The 14518-nt window shown below is 37.5% G+C and overlaps 1 protein-coding gene across 2 annotated transcripts in view; it reads right to left on the reverse strand.

Moving 5' to 3' along the window:
- Positions 1-14518, reverse strand: part of IMPG1 (interphotoreceptor matrix proteoglycan 1) — a 129907-nt gene that overhangs the window by 63275 nt on the left and 52114 nt on the right. For both annotated transcript variants that reach the window (XM_049652897.1, XM_049652896.1), the window contains 4 exons: positions 10522-10542; positions 8619-8866; positions 7154-7230; positions 6204-6282 (listed from right to left, as the gene is read on the reverse strand). In XM_049652897.1, the coding sequence (XP_049508854.1) occupies positions 6204-6282; positions 7154-7230; positions 8619-8866; positions 10522-10542 (425 nt within the window). The remainder of the gene's footprint in view (positions 1-6203; positions 6283-7153; positions 7231-8618; positions 8867-10521; positions 10543-14518) is intronic.

A 14518-nucleotide genomic window follows, 5' to 3' on the forward strand; every position in this document is an offset into this window, starting at 1 on the left:
TTCTTAGCCTCCATAACCACATAAGCCAATTCCTGATATTAATCAGATATAGATATTGATATAAACCTATTGATTCTATTTCTCTAGAGAACCCAGACTAATACAGTGGAATAAAAGACAAAACAACGTCCAGTAGCAGAATAGCTCTGCCTGAAGTCTGCTTCTTCACCATTTAAAATACCGCAATTTATTAAGAGATCTGGCTTACAACTTAAATGGAATGTCCAGCAAATGAAAATAGTGTAACTTGGAAGACAGAACACTGAGGAGATAGACCACATGATGATTCTAATGAGTGAAAAGAAAAATGTATTGCTGCCTACACACATCTAAAACAAATAAAACCACACCAAACCACAAAACAGTTGATAAAACTGGGGTGTCTGGGTGGCTCAGTTGGTTAAGCATCTCACTCCTGGTTTTAGCTCAGGTCATGATCTCACGGTTTTGTGGGCTTGAGCCCTGCACTGCACTCTGCACTGACATTGCAGAGCCTGCTTGGGATTCTCTCTCTCTCTCTCTCTCTCTCTCTCTCTGTCCCTCCCCTGCTGGCACTCTCTCTCTCTCAAAAAATAAGTAAACGTAAAAAAAGTTGATAAACTTTGTTTTAAATGTTTAATTTTTCAGAAAGAGAGAGCACAGTGGGGGAGGGGCAGAGAGAGAGAGAGAGAGGGAGACACAGAATCTGAAGCAGGCTCCAGGCTCCAAGCTGTCAGCACAGAGCCGGATGCAGGGCTTGAACCCACGAACTGTGAGATCAGAACCTGAGACAAAGTCGGACACTTACTGACTGAGCCACCCAGGTGTCCTAATAAAATTTTTGGGTGAATGCATGTTATGAAGAAGATAAGATGCTGGGCTTCTCTGATACTTTATACTCTCATTTTTATGAAATAGGAGTGATCTTAACAATTAATTGGCTCTGTAAGAAAAAATGGCTTAGGATCAACTACCACAAAAAAGGTTAATAATGAGAGATCTCAGAAATTTATACAAGATAACAATTCATTTAGTGTTCTAGAGGCATATTTTGCAAGTACTTTATCTCAAGGGATTAACTACTAAACCAAACTGCTTAAACTGAGAGATTTCTATGAGTGTTTTATTGAGATTTTAATGGCTTGGTGGGCGTTTGGTGACACTAACCTTAAAAATTTTCCAGGCTAAAATTATCTCAGTTCTGCACCATGGTGCAGAACTCTGGAGTCCTAGTTGTCATTTTACTATGCATGGGAGAGACTCAGAACTGTCTTATGAGGGAGGGAAGCTTTGGTCTTGTCTAGAGTGTTCATCCCCCCCTCCCCATTTCCATGTAAGTGAAATGCCTTTTTATCAGGATACTTCTTAGTTAGAATCTTCATTTTTCACTAAGACATGGCATTTCTCTTCCCAGCTGAGCTGATTATGAAAGCATATGGGTCTGCCTTTAATTGGCAACAAGAATATTTGCACTTTAAGCCCATGTCAGCAAATGCAGTGCTTCTTGGTCAATACTAATCAAAAGCTGAGTTATGAAATATAATTTTTATTTATGGAACATTGACTAAAAGTTATGCAGCACATTCGTTCCTCTAGATACTCTAAAATCAATCCTTGAATTAAGGCAGACAATCAGCACCTCGCCCCTCATAGAACTGCTATAATGAACTGTGCTTTGGAATTCATTATGCATCTCCAGTGAAGGAAGTGCTAAGAAACTCAGAGGCAAACTCATGAGCTACCCAAAGCAAACTTAAAGAACTTTATACTGTTTATTTTGTATACAATTTTCCCTACAGATTCATCTGTTTTTTTAAAAAAAAATTATTGAGGTTAAAAAAACATAAAATTTTGGGGGCACCTAGGTGGCTCAGTCGGTTCAGCGTCCAACTTCAGCTCAGGTCATGATCTCACCATCTGTGACTTCAAAGTCCTGCTTTGGGCTCTGTGCTGACAGCTCAGAGCCTGGATCCTGCTTCTGATTCTGTCTCCTTCTCTCTGCCCCTCCCCCACTCACACTCTGTCTCTCTGTCTCTCAAAAATGAATGTTAGGGGTGCCTGGGTGGCACAGTCAGTTGGGCATCCGACTTCAGCTCAGGTCATGATCTAATGGTTTGTGAGTTTGAGCTCTGTGTCAGGCTCTGTGCTGACAGCTCAGAGCCTGGAGCCTACTTCGGATTCTGTGTCTCCCTCTCTCTGTGCCCCTCCCCCACTCACACTCTGTCTGTCTCTCTCTCTCTCTCTCTCTCTCAAAAATAAAGATTAAAAAAAATGAATGTTAAAAAAAAGAAAAAAGGAAAATAACAAAATTTTAAAGTGAACAATTCAGTAGTCATGAATTCATAAATTCACAATGCTGTACAAAACACCACCTCTATCTAGTTCCAAAATTGTTTTATTACTCCAAAAGAGTTTTTTGACTTTTTTTTTTTTTTTTTTGCCTGGGTGGCTCAGTTGGTTAAGCATCTGGCTCTTGATTTTGGCTCAGGTCATGATCTCGGGGGTTCATGAGATCGAGCCTTGTGTCTGGCTCTGTGCTGACAGCACAGAGTCTGCTTGGGATTCTCTCTCTCCCAATCTCTCTCTGCCCTTCCCCCACGTGTAAAAAAATCTAATAATAAGCCCCAGTGCAGGAAGTTGAGGAGGAGGAATCAGGAAATATGAGAAGAACCAAGAAATCATTTTGTGGAAGCCAAATGAAGAAGGAGTTTCAAGAAGGGAGTGGTCAACAGAAGCCCTTGCCAGAAATATCATGTAAAATAAAGATGGAAATGAGGCTGCTAAATTGATTAATTAGGAAGCCACCAGTGATTTTTGTGGAAGTTGTGTCCTTGTAGTGTGCGGTTAGAGGTGAAACTGGTGAAACTAAAAAACAACTGACAGCATAGTGACAGAGACAGAAAAGAAGCTGTGGTTGGAAGGCAAAGCAAATTTGAGGGAATATTTTTTTTTAATGAGTGTTACTTAAGCTAAACATAATTTAGTAGGTGGAGGAAACCTGACAGATAGTCTTGGCTATGCAATCAGCTACAGCATGACCTTGAGCAAAGCACCTCACATTTCTAGTTTTGATTTTCTTATCCGTGAAGCACAGTGGCTGAACTAGATTATGTCTAAGATTCCTTCCTGCTTTAGTGTTCTAAAGGATAATCATGAGTGGAAGGAATATATAAATATAATGAAAACAGTAAAGCAATTTGAAAGTACAATAACATACTCATCATATAGTGTTATTTTTATTAATCTACCTGAAATGCTGATCTTTAATAAGGTTTTATGATATCATAATGAAAGAAAGGAATCCAGTGAGCATTTACTATCACAAACAAAAAGGTTTGTTTTGTCTTATACAATCAACTGTTAAATAATTAGAAAGTCATAATAGTGGTTGATGTGGATTGTAGTTGATTATAAATGGCCTTAAAGTTTTTGAAATTTCTCCCATCAAGAGATAAGGTCTATGTTCCTTCCCCCTGAATTGAGATAAGCTCTATGTCTGTCTAGCCATTACAATGGGAGGCAGTGACACTGATTCTGAGTAGTGAAGAGAGTGAAGGCTTCTACCTTCTGCCTCTTGCCATATTAACTCTTTGATCCCATGCTGCCAAGCTTTAAGGATGTCCAAGCAGCCCTGTTGAAGAGTGCTACATAGAAAATAAATGAGCCCCACTCCACCCCCCACCAACCAGCCAACAGCCATGGTTGACTACTGATTTGCCAGCTATGTGAGTGAACCAACTTGGACAAAGATGTTCAATACCCATTAGCTTGAGATACTCTAGTTGACACAACATGGAGCATGAAAAAGCTGTTCTCACTGATCCCTGCCCACATTTCAGATTTATGAGCAAAATAAATTATTGCTGTTTTAAGCCACAAACTTTGGGGATGGTTTATAATGCAGCAATAAGTAATTGGATCATGCAGTTAACATTTATTCACTGGTAATCATGTAAGCCAAACATAATCTGTATGGGTGGTTCTTCTTCCATGCCATATATGTATTTGTGAAAACCCTTGTATCTCACAAAATTGCATACTAATTGCACATAGAGTTTATGAGGAAAATAGGATTGAGGTTGATCACTCAAAACGTGTAGAATTTTGAAAAGAGAGTCCTAACTAAAACAGTAACAATCGTATTTAAAAAACATCAGCCATAGCACAGTAATTTGACATCTGCTGTAGACACATTTTTTCCAGATAACTTTCCTCTGGCAAGGGAAATAAAAGCAAAATGAAACTATTGGGACTATACCAAAATAAAAAGCTTTTGCACAATGAAGGAAACCATCAACCAAACAAAAAGGCAGCCTTCCAAATGGAGAAGATATTTGCAAATGATATATCTGATAGGGGGTTAATATCTAACATATATAAGACTTATACAACTCAACACAAAAAAACCCAAATAATCCAATTAAAAAATGGGCAGAGGACTTGAATAGACATTTTTTCAAAGAAAACATACATATGGCTAATAGACACATGAAAAGTTGCTCAATATCACTACTCATCAGGGAAATGCAAATTAAAAGCACCATGAGGTATCACTTGACTACCATTCAGGATGGCTAAAATAAAAAACACGAGCATTAACAAGTGTTGGCAAGGAGGTGGAGAAAAAGGAACCCTCATGCTCTTTTGGTGGGAATGCAAACTTATTCAGCCATGTGGAAAACAGTATAAAGTTTCTTCAAAAAATTAAAGATAAAATTACCATATGATCCAGTAATTACACTATTGGGTATTTACCCAAAGAAAATTAAAACACTAATTTGAAAAGATGTATGTGCCCCCATGTTTATTGCAGCATTATTTATAATAGCCAAGATATGGAAACAACCCAAGTGTCTCTGGATAGATGAATGTATAAAGAAGATGTGATATATATATATACACACACACACACACACACACACACACATTATATATATATATGTATATACATATATATATAATGGAATATTACTTAGTCATAAAAAAGAATGAAATCTTGCCATTTACAATAACATAGATGGATCTAGAGGGTATAATGCTAAGTTAAATAAATAAGAATAAGACAAATACCATATGATTTAGTTTGTATGTGGAATATAAGAAACAACAAATGAATAAAGGAGAAAGGAGACTAACAAAAAAACCACACTCTTAAGCGCAGAGAAAAAATTGTAGGTTGCCAGATGGTAGGTGCCTGGGGGGTCGGTGAAATAGATAACTCAGATTAAGAGTACGCATATATTATTGAGCACTGAGAAATGTATAGAATTGTGGAATCATTATACTGTACACCTGAAACTAACATAACACTGTGTGTTAATTATAGTTGAATAAAAGAATGTTTTAAAGAATGGAAAAAATTTAAAAATATAAACCGTAACAAATCTTTACTGTCATTTGCACTTAGAACCATAGTGCCTCCTCATCAGCCTTATAACCTGGGGTTCATGTTTCCTTAAAGACGTTTTTACCTACAGTTTCAACATACAGCTGTATAAAGTGGAAAGCATAGGAGTTCTTAAAGGCACTAAATCAACTCCTTCTTGCACTAAATAAGACTCTGCTACAGAATTTTCATTTTTTTTCTTAAGGTCTTCATAAATTGCTAAAAATTTCTCTTCAACTGTGATAAAGCTTAATTCTATTGTCTCAAAAATAAACATTTTTAGAAGTTCAAAAGTGAACCAAGAGGATTTCAATGTTTACTGACATTCTTACTTATCAATTACACATGAGCTAATTGGCATGAAAGAAACCACACAGAAGAACAGATGGTATGAATGGTCAGGCTGTAAGTGGTGAACAGAGGACATATATCGATTGTAAAAGCCCAATCCTCTGTTGCCATAGTCCCTTGTTGTGGACTTTCGTCTTAGGATCTACCTTGTCCTGATGGACTTTTAGTTTTGAAGCCTCATAGAGGTGGCTATTTTGTGTGGGTAGCATTTGGTACGGCTTTGATTTCAGTTTCTTTCACCAGATCCATCAGGGAAGGGGTGTCAGTGCTCTGTGCAGGCCCAGGGCCTAGAGCTAAGGGAAGGACACTGGCAGAAGAGGTTAAATGGACTGCTTTTCTGCTGGAAATGCTGGTGTGAGGAAACCTTGTCCTGGGTCAAGGATGACTTTGTCACTGGTCTTGGAGGGAGTGTCATAGATGGTTTCCTCAAAGAGGAGGTCGTCAGCTAACATAGACTTTGTGGTAAAAAAAAAAAAACAAAACTCACCAGGAGTACTGTGTCCTGTTTTGTCCACTGTCTCAAGCCTGGATTGATCAAGAGGAAGTTCTGGACTCAAAGTAGCATCCTAAAGAATGAATTTAGAAAGACAGATGTTAAGAAGTGACATTTCCCTGTATGTGGGAAGGGTTACACTCTATTTTTTTCCTTCATTTAAATATAAGCAAATCATGTTATAGTTGATTTGAATCTACGATGGATTTTGATATAGGATGTAATACAGAAATTTGTCCTGAAAGGAAAACATGCATTGATACAGTGGTAAAATATGATCAACTGCCTTCTTGACTAACTGAATCTGCCTAGGTAGGGTTAACTAAAAACTGAAATACGATGAATTGCCAATCATGTTTGAATTTATGAATTCCTTCATTTAAAGAGGGAATAGAGCCTAGTTAGCACTTTCACTTATCAATATCCCAGTTTTTGGCATAAATTAAATGGATATAGCTTTAAATGAAATATAAAAATTATTGCAGAATTTATTATTTTTACTTTTGAAGACATTATACTTATAAAATCCTCACAGATAAATAAAGGTAAGACCTTAAGATTTAAGAACAAACTTATAAAGTAAACCTATGCTTACATTTATTTCTCAAAGTCAAAATTAAATTATATATTCTGCTTTAAGTATTCTTTTCAGTTCATGAACATGTGTTTGTTTTATCAAAACAGCAAGTCCTGACACTAATTGAAACAAAGATCTAACTATGGTGAAGAGAATTTTGAATTTTAGGGTATTTGAAAAGTAAGTTGTATCCTATTAACACAGAAAATATAAATGGCAACCAAGTACTGCCTGTAAAAAACAGAAAAAAAATATAATTAGCATTGCAAAGAAGATTTTGTTCTGTTCAGTCCTTAAGTGGATTTTTTTTTTCTTATGGAAAGCTTCGTTCCTATTTGAAGAACGAAAGAACAATAAGCTCACTTACCTTTGTGATATCGGCAAGGAGTGTGGGCAGCACTGACTGGAAGTCGGGATCGGAGCCTGGCAATGACCCCAACAATTCTGCAGGTGAAAAATCACAAGGTTTGAGTATTTCTTTCTTTTTCTTTTTTTCTTTTGTGGTTGGGGCACTAAAACAGTCAGGGTTGAAAATGTGGCAATAATCAGTTTTTAAGGAGTGGTGTAGCAAATCATTTAGAAATCAGCATCACATACACTAATAGTCACTGATATGAGTAATAAATTGAAAGACAAATGCGGGGGTACATCTTACATGTATATGTGATAAGAACAGTTATTAAAGTAGGCTTTTAGGATGTTTAGCTTTACTGTATAGATTTGGATCAAGCAGGCAGGTTGATTGGCTAGGCCAGTGGGGATGAAGATACAACTAAGCTAACAAAGAAACAAATAGCTAGAATAAATGCTGGAACCAAGGGCCATTTGCAGATTCTACTTCTACCTTGAAGCACGATTCTCAGAACATCTCAGAAGTTTGAACAGAGATAAACCAGAGTACCAAATGGTCTCTGAGATGAGTCTGAAGCTCACCTTTTCTTGCCTAGGAGATTCCCTTGCCTTGCATGTTGTGCCAAGAGACCTTTTGGTGTTTTCCAGTGTTGAGTTTGACTGCCTAAACCAGAGAAATAGAATTGGCAGAGAATGCCAGTTTCATGCCATGTCATACTAAAATGGCATTTCTAGTGTCCATCTATTATGCCAAGAGTGCTGGGCTTAGTGAGAGTTCTAGGCTCTTGAGTTCCTTCAGCTACCCTCTGAGAATCCTGAGTGTGCCTGATGATCTTGTTGACTTTCTTAGATCCACTCTTCTCTTCTCTCCCTGCTACTCTCTGCCCTAGGATGTTGACTTATATGGACTGTATCAATGGTTTTTTGCTCTCTGGCTTTGGGATGGCTTAGACTATGAGGCAAACCCTTAATGCCTAGAGGTAGTAATGGGGCCTTGCTACTTTTGGCTCCAGAGAACTGTCCTATTCCTTTGTGTATTAGGAAAGACTTTATAAATAGTCCCTTTATCAAACTCTCCTCATGTCATCCTATTCTATTCTAATAATGTGCCATCCATTTCCTTCTGGGACTCAACCAATTTACTGGGTGAGGGAATCTGGGTTGTGCCAATGGAACAGAACTGTCCATGGGTGCTTCTTTCTATCTGGACTCCATTGGATGACTGTAGTTGAACTACTGAACTGAAACTCTGGGCTTCTCCTGGACCTATTCTTGATGTGAAGTAGCACCAAAGGCTCATCCAATGAGACACAGGTTGGAGTGAGGAAAGAGAAATGATACCATATGTGATGTGCCTGTAACACAAATGATTGACTCTATAAGGCCCAAGTTAAAATGACAGTGACCCTGAGACATTCTACACCTCCTAGTGTCTCTGTCAAAATGAGGATAAATCCAGAACTATGAAATCACCAACTGACCATCAATGAACTGAATTGTTTCCACATCCAAGGATTTGTCTTCCTCTAGTGCTCTGCTGATTAGCTTTTTGAGGTCTGAAGCTGTGAGATAGATTTCTGGTTGCTTGTCTTCCTCCATCATTCCATGAGGGACTCCTTCACTCTCAATTTTGTTGGAATCAAAAGACAGGAGGTTACTCGCAGGGCTTTTTGCATCTGCAATGTCTCTCTTAAAGATGGCCAAAAGTCGCATCTCTGTGGAGCTTGAACTGTAGACAGCAGAGGACACATTCCACCCAAACCCGTTGTTACATGCCTTATAAAGACAGTCACTGTGTTTCTATAAAGATTCAAGACAGCTTCATCATCTTTGCTGATGGGCTCTTAAAGAATATCTCACTTGAAAGCTAGTTTAAATGTTTATTAGAAATTTGAAATGTGGAAGAAGAATTGACCTATATTTTAGTCCTTAGAATGCCAGGTTGAAGAGGGGCTACTAACTGCATCAAGTGATCATGGATTTTTATTCCTTCTGAAAAAGTGTTAATTGTCAAGAGTTGTTATTACTGACCAGTAGTTTTGGTGGTGTTACAAGTAAAGTCATGCAGTGCCAATCAGCAGGAAGGATGAATTGTCCTTTTTTCTATAACCTTCTTCAGGAAGGTCTATGAAATAGCAATATAGGACATAGAAATGGGACAAGAGTATGTACATATTGTACCAAGTCAAAGCTTCAATTTTCAGGTTATTTCTCTTCTGCTTCTTTCAAGAAGTATTTTTTAATTAAAAAACAAAATTCTAAAATAACATAATCTTTTTCCTCAAGCTGCTTTTAAGATAACATCTTGGAAGAAAGGTGTGAAAAAAGAGAAAGGGAAGTACTATACGATTAACTATATTTATTATCATATTTATTGATTTAATGCCTTTTTGCATATAAAAATGAAATGGGATTCTCTGTAGCTTTGTCCTCCATGATCAGGTTTTACCTTTCAATTTATGCCATAAATCCACACAAAGGGATGCAAGAGTGTTTCAAAGGCCACAGGAACTGATAATGTTTACTCTTGGCAATTCTTTGGGCCACACAATCAGTCAGAATCTACAGTTCATTATTTCACTAGTCAATTATAGGAGCCAAAGCTGGATTCTTATTACTGAGCTCTCCATGGTATTGTGGGCTCTGTCCCAGTTCAAACTGACCTTGGAACCAAGGAGCAAATTAGTTTCTCTCCTTTATTCCAGACTTAGGTTGGCTGCTTATACAAGTGTGTATTCAGACAGACAATTTCCCATCACAAATGACATTTAGGAAACTGTTAAAACACGCTTGCCTCAGAGAAAGGCATTTTTATGTTTTTCTAATTAGATTTTGAATTTTACAGGATACACTTTCACTGATCAAGTCATTGTTCACGTACTTATACAGTAATTTTGACTTAAGAGTTTTTTTAGTATGAAATAATTGCTTAATTAATTAATTATTTTTTTAACATGGTTAAACTTTAACATCAGCAAAGACATAAATCCAGCTATAGATCCATATTTGGTGGGACCTCAAGCTCATACAAATAAGTGTCTGTATTTAAGAAAAACAATACAGCACATGGAGATAAAATTAAATACAGAAATGAATCTGTTTAAAGTAGAGAAGAAATTAAGAAACAATAAACATGTCTAAAAGCAGACACATAACTCAAGCATCACAAAATTCTGAATATATACATATTTCATTAGATATACCTCTGTAGAACTTTTTTTCTATTATTGTTTATAGCAATTAGTCTCATTTAAATAAGACACCAATAAAAAGCCATGGGCTTATCCCAGACTTTGTATGTAAAAATTACTTATAAAAGATCAGTATGTAAATCTGTGGGAGAAAAGGCACTATATTTCAAAATATTAGAAAAGTCCAAATTACCCATCTTTTCCTTTCTTTGGTCTTCATTTCACCAGGAGCAATGGGAACATGCAAGGGAGAAATAATTTTTATGAAATTTATTAAGATATTCAATGAATCATTTCATATATCGGGGGAGGGGAGAGAGAGAGAGGGAGAGAGATTTCTTTCTATTGTGTTCCATGTTTGCCCAGGAATGTGTTGAAGGAAACACATTAAACTGCCATCAGAATTTGGATGGAATTGTGAGAGCCACATAAATCTCAGGAAGTAAACACCATTATATGATGTTTCTGATTAGGATTTCAGCCTTAGTTCATAGGCTGTATGTACTTTTGGTCTTCTTTGTAAACTCTTTGATTTCTTCATATTCTTCCCAAAGAGGCTGCAAATATATCCAATGCGTCTTACATTTTGGGTAGTGCTGGTGCCAGGAAGTTTTTTTGGAAAGTATTTTATAAATGGATTTCTCACCCTGTGAATAGCATTAAATGATTTATTTAATCCTGAAGGTAATTTATCTGAGACTGGACACTGGAACTGGTGTTTTGTTGACTGATTGTTTTTCAAATTGTTTTAATCAGTAAGCCTTGAGGGAGTGGTACAATTCATCATGGAACAGGTTGCAAGAAAAATAAACACCTGTTTACCGAGCGGGTGGTCTGTACCAGGCAGTTTATATGCATCCTCATTTAATCTTTTTCAACAACACAATCCCCATTTTACAGAACAAGGAACACACACAGAAAGGGAAAGTTGGAAGGTGGCAGAGCTGAGATTCAAACCCTATCCTGCTTGATTTCAAGTCTGGGCGCATTGGCCATACCACTGCCTACTCATCAAACTTTGGTCATCAAACTGACAAATATATTTAGGACTCCTCTGGACGTATATATGAATTTAGTTTAGAAGCTATATTCAGTTTTCTCATTTTACCTTTCAGGTGAAATTTGTTGACAAAGACATTCTCTACATATGAAGGGATTTGTGTTACTGCTCTTTCTGCCTGGGGTATGAATTCATTGAACTTTTGTCCCTTGGTAAAATGACTGAAAGAGACTTTGCTATGATTTTCCTTCTGTGCAAGCAGAGGAGGATCCATGACTCTCTAACTAGGGCTGCTCTGTGGGGCCTGCCTCTTGCTTCCTTTCAGCAGTGGCTTGTAGTTTGGAGAAGTAGGGCTCCCTGGGCCAAGCACCTAGTTCTGCTCATTTTTTTTTAAAAAAATTGCATTGAAATGTAATTGTCATAAAACAAAGTGCACATGTTGACGGTGTACAATTTGGTAAGTTTGATATTATACACCTGTGAAACCATTACCACAATCAAATTAATTCCTCCCAAAGGTTTACTCATGCCCCTCTGAAATCCTTCCCTTCATCTTTTCTGCCTCACCCTCCCCAAGCAACTACTGATCTGTTTTGTCATTATAGATTAGTTTGCATGTTCTAGAGTCACACAGAAATGGAATCATAATATATTTATTTTTCTCTGTATTCTTTCACTCAACATACTTATTCTGAGATGAAACCATATTGTTGTATATTATAATAATTGCTTCCTCTTTTGAGTAGTAGTCTGTGGTAATAATATTCCACAATTTGTGTATCTATTGCTCTGTTCATGGATATTTGGGTTATTTCCTACTGTTGCTAATACAAATAAAGTTGCTGTGGACAACTGTGAACTAGCCTTTGAAAGATTCTACCCTCCGACTAGATTAAATGGTTGGTAATAGTTTTCCACATTGCTTTAAAAGATAAAGCAATGTTTAAATTTTTTTAACATTTTTATTTATTATTTTTGAAAGACAGAGAGAGAGACACAGCACGAGCAGGGTAGGGACAGAGAGAGAGGGAGACACAGAATCCAAAGTAGGCTTCAGGCTCTAAGTTGTCAGCACAGTGCCTGACACGGGGCTGGAAACCACCAACCGTGAGATCATGACCTGAACCGAAGTCGGTCGCTCAACCGACTGAGCCACCCAGGTGCCCCAAGATAAAGCAATATTTAAAGTTGATCTTTTTCTGTGACTCCTTAGAATTGTGTTAATCATAGACATCCTCATAACTTCCCAGTTGTGTCTGGGAGAATTAAATGAGGTCACTGATAAAAAATGTACTTATGAAATTATAGATCAGGTTTTGTACAAACGAACTAAATACAGTACCAGGAGACTCATAGTGTTTTGGGGGATCTGGCTCCATGAGGAAGCAATTTCCTTCATTCTAAGTTTACTTTACAATATTCTGAGCATTGTTAGTTATGATTAAAAGCTTGCCATACTTATAAGCATATCTTTTATGCTTAACAGGGTCCAACTGTTTTCTGGGAGACTAAATATTCATTCCATAATGGAGAGCATTGGGAATATATGATCAAATTTATTTTATAAACATCTTTGGCAGAAATAAGAATAAACTCTTACAGAGATAAACACATGGGAAAGATGCAGCTTCAGTAGATATATCTTTAAAATCTTTATCTTGCAAAATTTCATCATCCTTAATACTTTCATTTTCTTCTAAAATAGATTTTTTTTCATTATTAGGTTTTCATTTATTTGAAAGGAGGGCATAATGTCCACTTGAAAGGACTGTTCCTATCATTTCCCTCAGCTTTAAATGCAACATCTGCTTTTTAGCTGCAGTGGTTTGTCCAGAAGACTTTGCCATCTATGCAGAATATTCCACTATCACCTTTTATTTCCCTCTAATCCATCTGATTTCACATGGAATATTGTGGAGCAGCATCTTGAAATAAGGAAAAATGAGTCTGCTTTGGTACATATTAAGGGTTTCATCTTTTATAACTTTCACTTTTCAATATTTTCTTTCTCTGGAGTCACACAAATCAGAGGGGCCTGATATCTTTGAGAGAAATACACCTGTAGAGCTCGCCCGGAAGCTATTCTTTGTGGGTCTGTAGACTTGCTCTGGGCAACTTATAGCTTTAACACAACAGATGGTGAAGGGGCCAGGAAGTACTTTGGGGGAAGCCTTCTCTACCCACTTTACAAATCCCCCTTGGTGTGGGGAATCTCATTCTGTCATGCCAGGGCTCACATATACCCTGCGGCCATTAAAAAATATGTCCTATTATGGCCCCATTGGTAGATGTTTTGAATGAGAACTTAGACAGAAGATGCAGGTCACCTGAGTAGCTCAGTGGATTAAGCTTCTGACTCTTGATTTTGGCTCAGGTCATGATCTTGCGGTTCATGGAATAGAGCATGATGTGGGACTCTGTGCTGGCAGTACGGAGCCTCCTTGGGATTCTCTCTGTCCCTCTCTCTCTCTGCCCCTCCCTGCTTGCATGCTCTCTCTCTCTCTCTCAAAAATAAACATTTTAAAAAAGGAAAAAGGATGCTAAACTTCTTGTCAAAAATCATGAACCCACCTCAATTAGAGTGTTGAGATGCTAATGGATATAGGCCTGCTTGTGGGAAAGCCGTGGGAACATAACTGAACCCTGCATGGCACTGTTTTTCAATTTCGTTTACTTTATTTAAAATTGTAATTTAGAAAAAAATAAAAAAAATTTTTAAAAATAAAATTGTAATTTAGTGGGGCACCTGGGTGGCTCAGCCAATTGAATGTCTGACTTTGGATCAGGTCATGATCTCATGGTTTGTGGGTTCGAGCCCTGCATCAGGCTCTGTGCTGACAGCTCAGGGCCTGGAAACTGCTTCAGATTCTGTGTCTCCCTCTCTCTCCCGCTCCCCACTCAAAAATAAATAAACATTAAAAATTTTGTTTTAAAAATAAAAAAAAAACAAAAGAAAATTGTAATTTAGAAATTTTTGTGTGGTAATGCATTACTACAGTTTAGATGTCAAAATGATAATAAAAGTATATTCTGGCGGTGGGGGGGCACCTGGGTGGCTCAGTTGGTTAAGCGTCCAACTTCAGCTCAGGTCATGATCTCACGCTCATGAGGTTGATCCTCTCGTTGGGCTCTGTGCTGACAGCTCAGAGCCTGGAGCCTGCTTCGGATTCTGTGCCTCCCTCCCTCTCTG

Source organism: Panthera uncia, assembly GCF_023721935.1.
Source record: "Panthera uncia isolate 11264 chromosome B2 unlocalized genomic scaffold, Puncia_PCG_1.0 HiC_scaffold_24, whole genome shotgun sequence".
NCBI lineage: Eukaryota > Metazoa > Chordata > Mammalia > Carnivora > Felidae > Panthera > Panthera uncia.